The sequence below is a fragment of the Phalacrocorax carbo genome, chromosome 14 (assembly GCF_963921805.1).
Source record: "Phalacrocorax carbo chromosome 14, bPhaCar2.1, whole genome shotgun sequence".
Classification (NCBI taxonomy): domain Eukaryota; kingdom Metazoa; phylum Chordata; class Aves; order Suliformes; family Phalacrocoracidae; genus Phalacrocorax; species Phalacrocorax carbo.
In genome coordinates this window covers 14662476-14678691 of record NC_087526.1, presented here as the reverse complement: position 1 = coordinate 14678691, position 16216 = coordinate 14662476, and the positions used below count along the sequence as shown (strand labels likewise).

At 56.3% G+C, this 16216-nt stretch overlaps 1 protein-coding gene across 2 annotated transcripts in view; it reads right to left on the bottom strand.

Moving 5' to 3' along the window:
* Window positions 1–562: 562 nt before the first annotated feature.
* The window catches only part of MYH7B (myosin heavy chain 7B), a 28336-nt gene continuing 12682 nt past the window's right edge, over window positions 563–16216 (bottom strand). Inside the window, exons 15-42 of one of the 2 annotated variants that reach the window (XM_064465794.1) lie at window positions 15767–15937; window positions 14890–15069; window positions 14673–14805; window positions 14109–14185; window positions 12504–12591; window positions 11926–12043; window positions 11189–11312; window positions 10559–10695; window positions 9868–10123; window positions 9052–9294; window positions 8476–8652; window positions 7987–8132; window positions 7321–7411; window positions 6297–6686; window positions 5732–5858; window positions 5408–5526; window positions 4982–5178; window positions 4450–4799; window positions 3802–3926; window positions 3374–3489; window positions 3054–3246; window positions 2758–2961; window positions 2501–2626; window positions 2160–2330; window positions 1736–1840; window positions 1215–1310; window positions 913–1050; window positions 563–768 (exon numbers count right to left, since the gene is read on the bottom strand). In XM_064465794.1, the coding sequence (XP_064321864.1) occupies window positions 760–768; window positions 913–1050; window positions 1215–1310; window positions 1736–1840; window positions 2160–2330; window positions 2501–2626; window positions 2758–2961; window positions 3054–3246; window positions 3374–3489; window positions 3802–3926; window positions 4450–4799; window positions 4982–5178; window positions 5408–5526; window positions 5732–5858; window positions 6297–6686; window positions 7321–7411; window positions 7987–8132; window positions 8476–8652; window positions 9052–9294; window positions 9868–10123; window positions 10559–10695; window positions 11189–11312; window positions 11926–12043; window positions 12504–12591; window positions 14109–14185; window positions 14673–14805; window positions 14890–15069; window positions 15767–15937 (4407 nt within the window). In that variant the 3' untranslated portion in view covers window positions 563–759. The remainder of the gene's footprint in view (window positions 769–912; window positions 1051–1214; window positions 1311–1735; window positions 1841–2159; window positions 2331–2500; window positions 2627–2757; window positions 2962–3053; window positions 3247–3373; window positions 3490–3801; window positions 3927–4449; window positions 4800–4981; window positions 5179–5407; window positions 5527–5731; window positions 5859–6296; window positions 6687–7320; window positions 7412–7986; window positions 8133–8475; window positions 8653–9051; window positions 9295–9867; window positions 10124–10558; window positions 10696–11188; window positions 11313–11925; window positions 12044–12503; window positions 12592–14108; window positions 14186–14672; window positions 14806–14889; window positions 15070–15766; window positions 15938–16216) is intronic. The other variant, XM_064465795.1, reaches the window with a different exon arrangement.

Genomic DNA, 16216 nt, shown 5'->3' with positions numbered 1-16216 from the left:
GGAGAGCACGGGGAGGAAGCGTCCCGCATGGTGCCGGGGAGAGCTCGCTGGCTCCAGCGGAGGGACCGGGAGCTGCACGCTGGGACCGGGCTGGGAGGTGGGACCCCTGTCGCTAACATACTTGTGGAACGCTGCACTATCCCCGTGGATTGCTGAGGGTCGTGCTGCCCAGATTAATGCCAATTTACTAACTGCAAATAAACATATTAAATGGAAACTATTAAAGAAATCTATTTTAAAGAAATGAGTGGAGATGTCTTTCTTTGCAGTCCCTTGGCCAAAGCCATAAGAACCCTCCCTCTGCCCTGCAGGGCCACAGTTAGGATTTTTTTGTGCTCTCCCCGAGAGTAATGGTTTCTGTCAGGTGTGTTGTGCCCCTCCACCGTTCTGCCCCTACCCTGCCTCAGCTCTGCTCCCCTGCAGCTGAGAGGGGGCTGAAGCGTTTTGGTGGTAAGGGATGAGGAAAAGACTTTTTCCCAGACCTGCCTGTAGCAAGCCAGGGGCAGCAGAGCAGGAAGAGGGGAAGCCTGTGCCTCTCTCCCACCCCTGCCTGGCTGTGAATGATGTCCCCAAAGGCCCTAGCTTGCCCCCCACATCAGCAGCAGAGCCCAAGGCCCTGGTTACCCCATGACAGACACAACGGAGCAGATCCTGGCAGAGCTACATTTATTCGCGTGGTGCAAAGCTGGCAGTGACTGTTGCAGCCATTTGCCTCCAACCTACAGCAGGCAGCTGGGGACAGGGCAGGCAGCCGGGCTACTACTCGTGCTGGCAAAAAAAAGAACCAGAAGAGCTTTGGTGAGAGCCTGGACCTGGAGGCAGGGAGTGCTCTGCCACCCTTCTGGTCCTCGCAACTGCGGCGGGGGAGGACGGCAGCGCTGGGCAGGATGTGACTGGGCTCGGTGGGCTCACCTTGGAGGTGATGACCTCCCTGGTGCGGGCGCGCAGCTTGTTGACCTGCGTCTCTGCGATGTCGGCGCGCTCCTCTGCATCGTCCAGCTCGTGCTGCACCTTGCGGTACTTGACCAGGTTGGAGTTGGCCTGCTGCTCCTGGATGGGGTGAGGGGACAGGTGGGCATGTGGGGACCCCAGGCTGTGAGCTCCCTTCATCAACCTCATGGCCCCTTTCTCCTGCAGCCATCCCAGGCAGCCCAGGGAAGGCAGCACTGTCCTCTGCATCAGAATGAGAGCAGTGGTGGGGAACGGGCACTTACCGCCTCCTCAAACTGGCGCTTGTAGCTCTTGACCTTGCTCTGCAGCTTGTCGATCAGGTCCTGCATCCGTGCCAGGTTCTTCCGGTCTTCCTCAGCCTGTAAGTGCCCCGGCTCCATTAGCAGGACCCCAGAAACACACACCCCCCCTGCCCGCCCCCTGCCATCCAGGGTCTGGCTGCCCCCATACCTTTATCCAAGAGTCCACGTGGTGCCAGGGCCCTTCTCACACACAGCGAGCCCAACCCACCCCGCTAACCCAGCCCCATGGCGCAGGGTCTGTCCCCTGCTCTGTCCCAGCACCCGGCTCCGGAGGTGCTGGCAAATGGGCAGAAGGACACAGAGCGGAGGGTGGCTGTTGTGACAGGGAGAAGCCTGTCCCACCCTTGCCAGTCCCCACGCAGAGCCAGGAACAAGCCCAGGCTGGGCTGGGCTTAGGTGTTATTGGCTAACACAAGAGGCTGAGCATAGGGAAAGCTGGGCCAAGTCCTGCTGGGCTGGAGCTGGGACCAGTGCTGCCGTACCTGGTAGCTCAGCTCCTTGATCCTCCGCTCGTACTTGCGAATGCCCTTCTGGGCTTCAGCCATCTTCTTCTGCTCTGTATCCAGCTCTCCCTCGAGCTCCCGCACCTGCGGGTGGGTAGAGGCCAGCTCAGCTCTCCGCTCCCTCGTGCCAGCACCAGCTCCAGCTGAGGCCAAGCCAGTTTCCCAACTCAGAGACGCCACAGCAGAGGCTACGCCACCCCAAGCAAAGGCTGGGAGCCAGGCCCCAGCTTGCAGGTCCTCAGGGACTGTCCCTCACTGACCACAGTCCCCCTGTGGCACAGCCTGGCCCCAGAAGGCTGGGGCAGCGCTGGTGCCCTGCAGGGTGCGGTGCCACAGGGGCTGGGGCAGCACCAGGGCTCAGCTCCTGGGGGACACATCCAGGGCTCTGCCCCTGCCTTCTCACCCTGGCCTCCAGCTTCTGGATCTGCTTCTTGCCCCCCTTGAGAGCAATCTGCTCTGCTTCATCCAGGCGCATCTGCAGGTCCTTGATGGTCTGCTCCATGTTCTTCTTCATCCGTTCCAGGTGCGCACTTGTGTCCTGCTCCTTCTTCAGCTCCTCTGCCATCATGGCAGCCTGCAAGGCCAAGAGCACAGCAGCATTGCCACAAGGCCAGTCAGCCCTGCCCGATGCAGGGGCTCAATGGAGAAGTTCTGAAACCTTCCCCTCTCCTCCCACCCACCAGCTCCACAGGGTGCTGGGAACCCTTGCCAAACCATAGAGCACAGTCCCCACCACGCTCTTACATCTGTGATAGCCTTCTTCGCCTTCTCCTCAGCATTGCGGCACTCCTGCACTGCATCTTCCACCTCGCTGCTCAGCTGTGAAATGTCTGTCTCCAGCTTCTTCTTTTGGTTGATCAGGCCCGTGTTCTGCAGACAGAGCAGGTTCAGTGCCACAGTGACTGGCCGCGGCCGGCGTTCACCGTGGCTGTCAGCCCCAGTGCTGGACAGGCTCCTGGCTCTCCAGTGCTGGCAGAGACGTGGGATTGGTGATCCCTCACCTGGGAGTGGAGCAGGTTGACCCTCTCGGTGGCCTCCAGCAGCTCCTGCTCTGCCAGCTTCCTGCTCCTCTCTGCCTGCTCCAGCGCTGCCCGCAGCTCCTCCACCTCCGCCAGCAGCAGGTTGTTGCGGCGCTCCAGGGCAGCCGCCTGTTCCTTCAGGTCATCGTTGTGGCGCTGAGTGTCATCCAACTCGATTTGCAGGTCCTGCCGGGCAGCACGGGGTCAGCGGGGACAGGAGGGAGCTGGGGCTGGCAGCAGGGACAGCACCGAATCTGTCCCACCCGCGGCCGCCCAACCTTGATCTGGGCCTGGAGCTGGCGGCCCAGTTTCTGGAACTCGGCGGCCTGGCGGTTGGCGTGGCTTAGCTGGATCTCCATCTCATTCAGGTCTCCCTCCATCTTCTTCCTCAGCCGGACAGCCTCATTCTTGGCCCGGGCCTCTGCATCGAGCGTGGCCTGCATGGAGTCCATGGCACGCTGGTGGTTGCGCCTGCGGGAGAGATGCTGCATCAGTGCCAGCCACCTGGCGACACCCAGCCTGGGGCAGCCCCATCAGGGCCACGGTGCCAGCCCTGTCCCCAGAGCGATGGCCTGGCCCCTCCCCTCTCAATACACACCTCAGGTTCTCAAACTCCTCATCCTTCTCTGCCAGCTTCCTGTCCACATCAGCCTTGATCTGGTTCAGCTCCAGCTGGATGCGCAGAGTCTTGCTCTCCTCGTGCTCCAGGGCCCCCTAGTGACAGTGGCAGCCGTGGGAAGGTGGCCTCTGGGGGGGGATCGCTCCAGCCACCCACCCCAGCCTGGCCTTGTCCCCCAGCCCGGAGCTATGGGGAGCAGGGCAGGTGGAGCCACCCCAGTGCCTTGCTGTAGTTGCACAACCTGCACGAGCGAGGGGCTCAGGGATTGCAGCCCGGCTCAGGACTGTCAACCTGCCAGCACGGTGTGGCTGGCTGCTCCAGCAGTACCCAACCAGAGCTGTGGGGTAAGCCAGTGGCTCCTGAGGGCAGCAGGCACATGCAAGCATCAGTGGGAAACAAGGGCCCACCTCAGCCTCCTCCAGAGCTGCCTGGATATCGCTCTTCTCATTCTCCAGGGCTTTCTTCAGCTTCTCCAACTCATGGATAGTTTTGCCGCTCAGACTGATCTGGTCAGTCAGATCAGCAATTTCCTCTGGCAGAGACAGAAGGGCATTTGGTCAGGAACGAGTTTGTGGGGCCAGCCCCGTGCAGGTGAATTCCCCATCCCCCTGCCCAGACTTGGCTGATGTTCCCCCAGCCCCTTGGGGAGCAGCTGAGGTTGTGCTTGGGATGTTTCTGCAGTCTGGGTGAAGGAGAGGGCATGAAAGAGGCATTAAGGACCCACAGAGACCTGCTTGACCAAAAGCAACACCTCCAAGCCAGTGTCAGGCCACCGCCACAGCACTCTCGGCAGCAGAACACACACCATTTGGAAACGAGCCAAGTGGCACTGCCTGACTGCCCCCCGCACGAGGGCAGGACACATGCTGGCTTCCTGCTGGGCTGCTGCATCCCTCCAAGGGAAGGGCCAGGCTTGGCTGAGCAGCGAGCTCTGCTCCCTGCCTACACGGGACCCCCATCCCACCACATGGTTGAGGACAGGGGACCCAGAGGCTGCCCATGACAACAGGACTCTGGGCAAAGAGTCTAAGGGGAGAGCTTGAGCGCAGTCCTACCCTGCAGGTTCTTGTTCTCCCTCTTGAGGGTCTCCAGGTTGTCCAGGGACTCCTCGTAGGCATTCTTGAGCTTGAAGAGCTCAGTGCTCAGGCTGCGTGACTCCTTCTGTGATGCCTCCAGCTCTGCCTGGGTCTCCTCATACTTCTGCTTCCACTCAGCCAGGATCCTGTCAAAGTTGCGCTGCTTCTTGTCCAGGGCAGCACAGGCTGAGTTGGCACGCTCCAGGTCCACCGAGAGGTCCTCGATCTCTGTCTGCAGCCGATGCTTGGTCTTTTCAAGCGAGGAGCACTTGGCATGAGCAGCCTCCACTGCCTCCTCTGCCTCCTGCAGCCGGATGGCCAGCTTCTTCCTGCCAACGACAGCAAGGCATGAGTGCTCCCACCCCACTGCTCTGAGGAGCGGAGGCCACAGCCTGCCCAAACAGCCTCAAGTCCAGCAGGAGGGTGCAGTCTCACCCTGGGATCTGGGAAAGCCCCATCATTGAATGGAAACTCATCACCTCAAGAAATTGACTTCTGCCATGAGACTTACTTGGCTTCCTCCAGCTCCTCTGTCCTTTGGATGGCATCCGTCTCATACTTGGTTCTCCACTGGGCCACTTCTGCATTGGCCTTGGACAAGTTTCTCTGGAGCTCACTCTTGGCCTCCACCTCCTCCTCATATTGCTCCCGCAGCAGGTCGCAGTCATGCCGGGAGGCTTGCAGGGCATGGGCCAGGGCGTTCTTGCTCTAAGGAAGGGAGAACTTATGAGAGGAGCAGCTGGCCTCAGGCTCTGGGATGCCAGCCATGGCACCAGGCCTGGGGGCAGCCAGAAAGAGCTGCCCTTGGGGCTCTCTGTGTGCAGGGTATGTTCCACCTCCCCAGGCTGAGAATCTGGGCCACTCCCACAGTGGGACACACGTCCTGTTCCCTGTAATCTGTGTCACTCAGAGATAAGCCATGCCCTAGAAACCTCACCTTGGTCTCTTCCTCCAGCTGCCTCTTGAGTTCCTCAATGTTCTGTGTGAATGAGGTCTTGCCACGGCTCAGCTGGTTGATGAAGGACTCCTTCTCCTCCAGCAGCCGACTAAGCTCCCCTGGGGTCAAACAGAGCCAAATCAGCTACTTTGGGGCTGAAGGGCTGCAACCTGCATTAGCTCGCAGTCCCCCTGAGTCCATGTGGCCTTCAGCTACATGGAGACCTCCAGCAGTCCCAGCTGTACCCCCACCCAGACAAGGATTCCCCAGTGCAAGACCAGCCCCAGGGCAGCCATGTGTCCCCTGGCTGCCACCCCCACCTACCGTTCTCGGTCTGCAGCCTGCCCCGCTGCGTGCTCACGTCAGTCAGCTGTCGCTGCAGCTCATCCACTTTGGACTTGGCCTCGCTCAGCTGGTCCTCATAGGTGCGGCACAGCTTCTCGGCACTGGCCTGCACGCACCAAGCAAAGGCTGTGTGAGACCCAGCCCTGGCCAGAGAGCACTGTTCTCCCAGAAGGGGCTCAGCGGCTGCACCACCCTGGGGCCTCGCTGCCCTGCTCAGCTGATCCCATGTGCACACAAGGCGGACGGCAGGAGCCTGCCAGAGCTCTTGTGTCTCTGCTAAGCTAACAGTGGCTCTCTGCAGTCAGTCTCCCAGGAAATGTCTTCCCAGATCCTCCAGACTTGACTAAGGCAAGCAAAGCATCCTGCAAGCACTACCATAGTGACACAGGGACGATCTTTAGCCAGCGAAAAAGAGGGACTTGGCCACGGCAAAGAGCCACCTAAAGCACCATGCCACGGACATGGCTGTGCTGAACACACTGCAACCAGTCGCACTGATGTTCACAGAAGAGAGGAACCTGCCCTGTACAGAACCAGTGCCCACCTTGTTCTTGGTGAGGTATTCAATGTTGGATGACAGGTCATCCACCTCCATCTTCATCTCACTCTTCTCTTTTTCCAGCTTCTGCTTGACACGCTGCAGGTTGTCGATCTGCTCGCTCAGCTCCGCCACGCTGTCTGCGTGCTTCTTCCGCAGGGCAGCTGCTGTGGACTCATGCTGCAGAGTTGCCTCCTCCAGGTCCCGCCGCAGCTTCAGGAATTCTGCTTCCCGTTTCTTGTTCATCTCCAGCTGCGCGGCCGTTGCCCCGCCAGCCTCCTCCAGCCGCTCGCTCAGCTCCTCCAGCTCCCGTGACACTTCTGCCCGCTGCTTCTCCACCTTGGCTCTGGCAGCACGCTCAGCCTCCAGCTCTTCCTCCAGCTCTTCAATGCGGGCCTGGCAGAGACAGAAGGCGGCAGATATTCCATGCACCAGGTGAAGCTCCAGCATCTTTGCTCACCACAAAGGAGCAAAGTGTCTCCTCTGATGCTGGGGAGCAACAAGCCACCAGTCTAGAGCAAATGCTTGGGCTGTTTTGGGATTCTCAGAGGTAGGCGTGCCTGGTGCTCTTTGGTAGCATATTTTGCACAGCTCCTGCTCTCCTCTGTACCCTGCCATCAGGATCAGGCTGATACTACCTTCTTTTCAGTGGGAACCTCCATGACAGCCTGAATCTGGGGGCCTGTCTGACAGGAAGAAGCCCAACAAACTAGACTTGGATCTTCAGAGTTTGGGCACTGGATTTAAGGTTTTAGTCTGGACAGAAAACTACATCCTAGCCGCTGTTCCTCCTGCTGGTGCTATCGTCCACCTCAACAGCTCATTTTTAAATTTTCAGTCCACCACATTTTGGCAGAGGGCTTTGCTTCTGCTAAAAATGCCAACTTTTTTCATCACTCTTCTGGAGTGATAAAATGCCCCAAGGAAATGCCCCTGTGCTCAGAGCGGGACTGGCCCATACGGATTCCTTAGTACGTTACATCTGATGGAACTTTAGGACTCCTGGGCTGTGAGACCAGTTCCACCATACCTGGAGTTCCTTGATCTTCTTCTGCAGCTGGGCCTCAGTCACTTGCCCATCTTCAATCCTTGAATTCAGTTGACTCATTTCAAAGTCTTTCCTGTACAGAAGAAGGCAGAGCCTCTGGTCAGACAAATACTGTTCTGCCAAGTCCCTCTGGCTCCTGAAGCCAGAGGAAGACTTTTTCCTGCACTGTAACACCCAGGCCCAGAGGACAAACCAACCCACACGGGAAAAGGACTGGAAGGGTAAGAAGCAGTGCATGGGCTGCCCTGAGGGAGGGTTGGAGTGGCCAAACTGGTGGACAACCTGGCGCTGTGGTTTTGTCTATGAGAGCCCTAGGAGTTGTTCTGGGAGAATGGAACATGAGTGATGAAGTGTGTACTTGCAGCTGAGGTCCCAGCTCCGCATTATGATCCTGCCAGGCAAGTCTCTCCTCTCCAACCCCATGCACAGAGGAAGGTCTATAGTGCCCTGATCTATCAGTCTGTGCAGCTGGCAAGCTCCTCAACATCTCTGCACAGCGCCCAGGGAAATTAAGCCCTCATTTTGCCTGGACTGATGGCACCAGCACATCCCAGGGGCCCCTGCAGAGGCCACATGTCCGCTTGATTTAGAGGTGGGCACTGGCCTGCTGCAGTAAGCACACAGCCCAGGTGCATATCACACACTCACTTCTTGAGTTTTTCCTCCAGTTGCTGTTTGTCATTCTCCAAATCCATTACAGACTCCTGAGTCAACTTCAGGTCTCCTTCAAGCTTCCTCTTTGCTCTTTCCAGGTCCATGCGGACTTTCTTTTCTTGTTCAAGTGAGCTTTCCAGCTGGAGAATGAAGGGAGACAGGATAGGGAGGGAAAGGGCCCTCTGTAGCCCCAACCTTCCCCATGTCCATTGCTGCGGGAACTTCACCCAGCCCCCAGATCCAGAGCTGTTTCCTAGTTGGTCTCCAGCCCCATTCCCTCAGCCCAGGACTGCTCTCCATGGGGGACTCTGGACCACCTCTTGGTTCGGGGGAGTTTGTCAGTCGGGTTATTCATCAATGGGACATATTAAATGGGGATTTGATAACCATCACGCCCTCCAGATCCCACCCAGGTACAGCCTTTGGGTTTCCTGGAGGTGTGACTCAAACCTCTCACTTCACTGTCACTGGTCTAATACTCACATCATCCACTTGCTGCTCCAGTTTGACCTTGGCTTTGGTCAGTGTGTTGACCTTGTCTTCCTCAGCCTGCAGGTCATCCAGGGCCTGCTGATGGGCCTCTTGCAGTGCTTTCTTCTCTTTTGTCAGCTTGGCAATGATCTCATCCAGAGCAGCCATCTCTTCAATCAGGTTTTTAACCTAGATTAGCAAGGTCAAAAATTGAGCGCATCTTCTCAGAGAGAGGGGATGCAAGGCTGATACAGCAGCCTGGCCCATGAAAGGCAGGAGTCCAGGATCAACAGCAGCTTGGCATCACAGCAGCAGCCAGCCCCTCTCCCCTTGGTCAGGCTGGTTCCAACAGGTGGCTTGTCAATCCCCCAGATCACTTGCCGTTGCACAGAACCATTTGCCCATACCACTCCTGTGCAATAAGGCAGGGCACCGGAGGGTTTTGCCCTCTCCCACACCTCTCTGCACTCTCCCCTGCCCCTGCTCCTACACATCAGCAGCCTTGTCCCTGATGTTTCTCCTTGATGCCCCCAGAAGCACTGAGGCCCCAGGGCAATGAGGCTGTACTGCACAGGGAGGATCAGTTACCTTGTTCTCTGTGGCATGCTTCTCCTTCTCCACCTTGGCCAGTGTGATCTCTAGGTCATCAATGTCCTTCTTCAGCTCTGCACACTCATCCTCCAGCTTGCGTCTCTTGGCAGTGAGGTCTGAGTTGATCTCCTCCTCATCCTCCAGACGCTCTGTCAGCTCCTTCACCTTGGCCTCCAGCTGGATCTTGGACTTGATCAGCAGGTCGCAGCGTTCCTCGGCATCTGCCAGATTGTCTTGCTCCTGGGACAGGCAGAGGAGAGACAGTGCTCATCCACTGCCCCAAGAGCATACCAGCAGGCTCCTCAGCCATGCCATCCCTGCCCAGAGCTGAAGCTCTCCTTGTGGAAGGGGCCGAGCAAGCCCAAGGTGCTCAGGTGCACAAAAAGACAGCTCCAGTCACTGCCCATTTTCAAGGTCCATGGAACAACCAGAAACACTAACCAGGGGCAAAGAGCTAAGAGCAACTAAATCTTTCCAGAGGAAGGAAACACTGGACTGACACTTCCTGATGCAGAAACAGCACAGATTAGCCACAGTTTGGTAAGCAAACACTGAGATCCCTCCACCCCCCTGGGAGGAGATCCTCCTTTCAAGAGCCAGGAGAGCATGAATCCCCATGGCAGCCCTGAGACGGCAAGTCTGTGACTTTGCTTCAGGTTTGCACCAAGTCTAACATTGTAAACAGATTGTGGCAATGAGGGGGGTCTGAGAACTGCAAGACGCTGAAGGAGGGATCCAGCACGCTCTGCTCCTCCTTCTACCCATGGACCCTGCACTATCTTTACACTTCCAGAGAAGGGGTGAGGCACTCACTGCCTGCAGCTGGAGAGCCAGGTCATTCTTTTCCTGGATCATGGTGACTTGCTTCTCTTCCAGCTCCTTCCTCTTAGCCTCAGACTTCTCCAGAGCCTCCTTCAGCTTCTGGAACTCCTCCTTCAGGTTGGACATTTCCTTCTCAGTCTGAGCAGACTTGAGTAAAGGCTTGATCTTGAAGAACAGCTTCATCCAGGACCAGTTCTTGACAGCATTGAAGGCCCGAATGTTCCACTGGATGGTATAGAGGGCTTCCCTGGAGGGATACAAGCACAGCATCATCATGGGTGTAGAATCCCCACATCCCATCCTCACTGCAGCAGAGACCTGGCTTTTGCAGGCCTGGACATGGCTCTGTTCTCCACCAGCTGAACAAATGGCAGCATGCTGAATGAACAGTACGTTGTCTGCTCACGGTAATGGCCCTAGCTGGGTGTGGGTGGTGTGGTCTGGCTCTGAATCCCTCTGAATCTTCCAGTGGAAGCCACAGGCTCCTCTGACCTAGATACACTGACCCTCCTTACCAGGCCCATGCCAGACCTCTTACAGGTCTGCCTCCATTCCTTCAGGACAGGGCCATACTCAACCACTCCCAGCCATAGGCAAGTCACACAGGTCAAACCCAGTGAAATCTGCAGAAGGAACAAGGACACACACACAAAGATCTGCCTCTGCCCCGTCACAACTCTACCTCCTGCTGATGATCTTCTGATACTCAATGCGCATGAGGTGCCCACGGATTCTGGCCTGCAGCATGGTCAGAATCTTGGCCAGACGCTCATCGCGCATCTCTTCCAACAAGCCCAGCAAACCAGCCTTGAAAAACACCTGCAGGCAAGAGAGTGAGAACAGAGTCAACAGCAGACAGGAGTAACATAACCTGTCAGGCAGACCTGGGCTACATGTGGCCCAAAAAAGGGATACACAGAGCAGTGAGGGCTATGTACTGCAGGTTTAGGTGCCCCCCTGCATGGGCACACACCCGCGCTCTGCACGGGTTGGAGGTGCACCCATGCAAGGTGCAGGCACAGCTGGCCATCCCTGCCCTGAGGGCATCACATTCCCCAGGGGGGACTAGCTACTGTGTTGGGTGGTATGAGCTCAGGCAGCAGTGACCTTCTGCTCAGACCTGTTCTTCCCAGCTTGCATCTTCCTCTGCCCTCCTCAGTGCCTTCAAGGACCACAGGCAACCTGCAGAGCATAGGGCTTCAGCAGGGCTGTGGCCAGGCAGAGCGCAAGCTGGACACGGAGGGCAAACTGGGATTGCAAAGAGACAGGAGGGGCAATGTCTCCCTCCCAAGGACCAGCTGCCTGGTCTCACCTTGGTATGACCAAACTTGTACTGTGAGTGGTCCAGTTCCAGGGAACTCAGCAGCTTCTCTGTGGCCTTCCTGCTGTCCACAAACTTGTCATCTGGAATGGCTGCTGGATTCAGGATACGGTAGCTGCAGGGACAAAGCAAAGGGAGGACATGCAAGAGAACCGCAGCACAGAGTTGATGGCTCCATCATCATCCCTGTACCCCAGTCATCCCAGTTCCCTCTGGAAGCATGTCGCTGCAGCGCAGGCTGGAATCATGTATGAAACGGGAACCCCAGGGTGCAGCATGGGCTCTTCTGCAGAGAAGACACCAGGGAACCCTGCTAGATCTTAGTCCCTGAACACAAGAAAGACTGCGCAGGAGGAGGCCACTGACCTCAAGCCCAGGCCAGGCAGGTTGGATGAGGCCAGCTGGAGAATGGTAAGTATCCCAAGGGCAGAATGAAATCTGAGCTAGGATCGGAGGACCTGAGCCTTTCCACCATTCACCCGCACCAGCCCTGCATTCAGCATCTCAAACATCACCAGCCCTATTGTCTTATCACATCTGGTACCAAACTACCCATGTCTGGCACCACAGAACCAGCAGCAAAGCTATCCCAAACTGTACGCGCACTGGGCATATTATGGTGGTTTAGAGCAGCCCTGCACAAGCTGGGGAGCAGGTCAGAGCCAGGGCAAGTGTGTCTTGCCTCAGAACACATATGAGATGCTGGGCAAGGAAGAAGAGGGAGTTACCGCTGCTTGAAGTCTGCATAGAGGATTCTGTTGGGGAATCCCTTACGGCAGATGCGGATACCTTCAAGGACACCATTACACCGCAGCTGGTGAAGCACCAGGAAGGCATCCATGGCTCCTATGAGTGAGAACAAAGATGGAGCAGACATTCAGCCCAAGAGGGCAAGGGAAATGGAGCTACAGCACGGACCTGAACTCTGGAAACAGCCTGTGGTTTTGAACATGGGTGTTAACCTGTCCTGTAGACCTATGCTGAGCACCAGTGCTACAGCCTGGGCCTCGGATGGTGGAACTCAGCCTGAAAGAATCATCTGTGCCTGCTGTTATGCACAAGTGCAAGGCAGCCCAACCACCAATGCACAGCCAAAATTGGAGCCTGGCAAAACTAATTCTCCCTGGTAGAGGAGACTGGCATGGGTCACAGGGGTTTCCACACCGAGAGGGGGCAGGCCTCAGTGGCAGCAGAACTGCTACAATAGAAGAACTGGGGAGAAGGTGGGTGCAAGAGTCCCTGCCAGCTCCCACATGTGGATTTCACCCAAGTAAACTGCCAGGGTGCCGTCTCAGTCCATGCGTACCTGGGGTCTTTGTCTCATTGGGGATGATGCAGCGGACAAAGTGGGGCTGAGTGGAGCGCAGGTTGGTCATCAGCTTGTTGAGATTCTCCTGTAGAGCAGACACAGGGGATGAGGCATGAGGTGACAGCTCTGCTCCCCCATAACACTTCTCTCCAGCCCCTTCCCCACTACAGGCAAGGAGACAGCAGACACTGAGAGCCCCTTACCACTCTTCATGAGAGAGGAGGAATTTCCTCCTGCTTGGCTGCTCTCTGTGCTATCCTGCCAATTCCCAGCCCTGCAGCAGGACCACTGCCTTGTGCCAGGGTGGGAGCAATGGCAGAGGGGACTGGGCTGGCAGACATGCCAAATGGCATCTGCAGGTTTTGCAACACCAGAGAGGAGCCAGATGCTTCCCAAGTATTTGTAGGCAAAGTTTTGCTGCACAGGAAAGCCAGGAACACAGGAGTGAGTATATTCCTGGTAAACAGCTCTGCTGGTGCCCATCAGCCCTGTGCTCAGCACCCTGCAAATACAGTGCTGGCATCCACATCGGCTGCAGTCCTCATTTCATCAGGTTTTCCCTGCACCTCCACAGTGCTGCCCATGCCCTTCGGCCGTGACAGAGGGCTCTGCTGATCCAGCCTGGGCGTCCTTTTCTCTCCAAGGCAGGGCTCAAGCCAAAACACGGCCCTGCCTTTTCTTGTAGGAAAGGCATCTGCACCCTCGACCTTTCCAGGCTGCCCTCCTTGTACAGGCTCAGCCTGTCCAGGACCAGCTTGGGGAAGAGAATGCCTTCCCACAGCTCCATGTCATCTGGGGGGAACTTCCCACCAGACACCTTTCCCCAAGGCCTGTGACTCGTCCAGAAGGAAGAAAGTCACATATCTCCCTGAATGGGGGCTCTGACACAAGCAATGCCCTCTTTGAGCACCCTGTCACCACAAGGCTGCCACGGCAGGACACAGCTTTGGGCTCACACACCCTTCTGTGCTGTTTTCCAGTTGCTTAAGCTCTGAGGTGGACTAATAACTCCTGTGGTGAGCATAGGAATAGGGGGAGAGGTGTATTATCCTGAGCTGTATAATAGCTCAGGTCACCTCCCTGGACAGGACAGCAGAGAGCTGCCTGCTCAGAGACCTGTAAGATCCTCCTCCATTTTCTTCTGCCCAAAGGCTGTCCTTCCCGCCGACAAGAATGAGGAGAGAAGTAGCACAGACTTAAAGTGATGTTCATGTAATACATTATCTAAACATCACTACAAGTCTTAACTGCCGCTCTCTCAAAGGCGAAGGAGCTGCCGAGCAGCACAAGCATCACGTGGGCAGAAGCAGCACAAGCCCGAGCTCAAAGGGAGCCATTGCTCTCCCAGCCTGGAGCCTCGTGTCCTTCCCTAGCAGCACGGGGACAGGGCTGGGACTCTGCCAGGCACAGGCCCCTTGCCCAGGGATGAGAAGGTGTTAGGACCTTTTGCCTAGTGGTGGTCCTTCAGGAGCCCTGGTAGTCCTTCAGGCCCCAGGAGCTCATGTGCAAGATACCCCAGAGTCTTGGCAGGGAAGTGGGACTGATACTGGGACACTCTGAGCTTGCTTCCCTCATGACCTTGGATGAGGGGCTAGCTCTTACCTTGTGCAGCTGCGACACTGTTTGGAAAGAAGCTGCCTTTTTACGTTTCTCCTTGGTCCCCGGCTTGTGAGGTTCCTCTGTTGAGTTGAAATATTGATTAATTACATCAGCAAAGCATCTGCTGCATCTTGGAGGACTCAGGAGCACCCCCAAACACCCCTGAAACACCCACAGCCCCCACTCTCTGTAAAGCAGAGATGGCAGTGCCCTGCTGCAGACCAAATCCACAGACCACAAAAAACACCTCCCACAGCACCCAGCTCTGGGTATTGTTCCTCAGCTCTTGGTAGCAGGAGACCCCATCACAGGGCCACCAGGACAGCGCTACAGCACCACACAAGCTCAGCCTAACCACCCACCTAAAGCCCCTAGGCCAGCACTGCATGTCCAGAGTACCCACCTACCCAGCTCAGATTGGTTTTTAGGGGTCAGTGTGGGTCTCCCCTTTGCCCAGGATGCTAGGTGCAGGAATGCTGCACCAATAGCTGGGCGTGGGGGTGAGGAGGCTTGGCTGCAAAGGGAGGGAGAGACTGAGGTCGAAAAAGGGTTGAGGTTGGTCCTCACCTGAAGTAGAGCTCACGTAGTTCTCATAGAGGGAGGCCAGGAGCTTATTTTGCGATTTTTGGAAGACAGCCACCACTGTCTCATTCAGGGGGTCCTTGTTCTTGTCCAGCCACCCAATGATGTTGTACGGCACCTGTCACCAGAGGAGAGAGGCAAAGGTAAGGACAGCCCTGCAAGAGAGGGTGTGAATGCTGTGGAGTGCTGTCAGGGGACGTACCACACCAGCATAATGCACGAGCTCAAAGTGGGCCTCGTATTTCCGCTTTTTATCTGGCCGGGGCTTCTGGAAGTTGGGCGACTTCCCAATGTGGTTGTCGTAGAGCTTAGCTTTGAATGACATATCGGAGGCTTTCGGGAACATGCACTCCTCTTCGAGGATGGACAGGATTCCCAGCGGCTGCAGGGAGAAGGTGGTATAAAGAGGTCTGAGCTCAGTGTTGCCATGTCCCATCCCAGAATGGGAGATTCTCCATGCCATTGAGCAAGGTGAGGCAAGGCTTGACTTTGGACACCTCGTCCTCATTCAGGGAAATGGTAGAGGACACTGACCATGGGGCAAACTATCACTGGTGTATTCCAGGCTGCCTCTGACCTCCAGCCAGTCAGAGTGGGACTGGCCAGGCCTGCAAGACATGGGGGCTCACCCAGGTCCATCATCCTCTCCAGTATCCTGACAGGTTTGCTCCATTCAAAAATAAAGGTGAGTTTCCTCCATGCAGTGGTGGAAATCTCTGATACAAGCTGCTCTGAATCAGCAGGTACTGAAGTAGGAGTCACTGAGGGGCAGCAAGTAGGCAGGAAAAAAGGGGCAGACATCACTGTTCTCCAGAGTAAAAGGCCGCACCAGGTTTTGTGGTTCACCAGTGGGTAGGAACAGAATTTTGGTGGTTTCATGAAGTCAAAATTTGTGTCAAAAAGGACTCAATGGGCCGCAGGCTCTAAGCTGTAAGTGTGGGGAAGACAAAGTTGGGCACTTGCCACTGACTGGGGAGGGAATAACTTCATTTCTGGTAGCAGAACCCTTCACTGTTCCAGTCTTTACAAACAAGCCACCTACCAGAAGTACCATTCCTGTGCCCTGACTCATGCTTTACCTTCTCAATCAGGTCAATGCAAGCCTGCAGATCCAGGCCAAAGTCAATGAAGACCCATTCAATGCCTTCCTTCTTGTATTCTTCTTGCTCTAGGACAAACATGTGGTGGTTGAAGAACTGTTGCAGCTTCTCGTTGGTGAAGTTGATGCACAGCTGCTCAAAGCTGTTGAACTGCAAGAACAAATGAAACCTGAGTCAGAAGGAGGAGCTCCAGACTCTTCTGCTTTGTCTGGGTGCGAAGAGTGATCTCAGCTAGGCTCAGATGCTGCTACCATGGCAAACAGCCAGGAATCATTGGAGATATGTCCACAGCAATATTAGAACAGTCCTTGCGAGCTGCCTGTTTGGTGTCCAGATAAAGTAATTCAGACAAGAGCTCTTTTTTTCTTATCAAGGCCAGCAGTTTCCTGGAGGAGATCGTGCAGTCAGGCACTAGGGGACTGAGCTGTC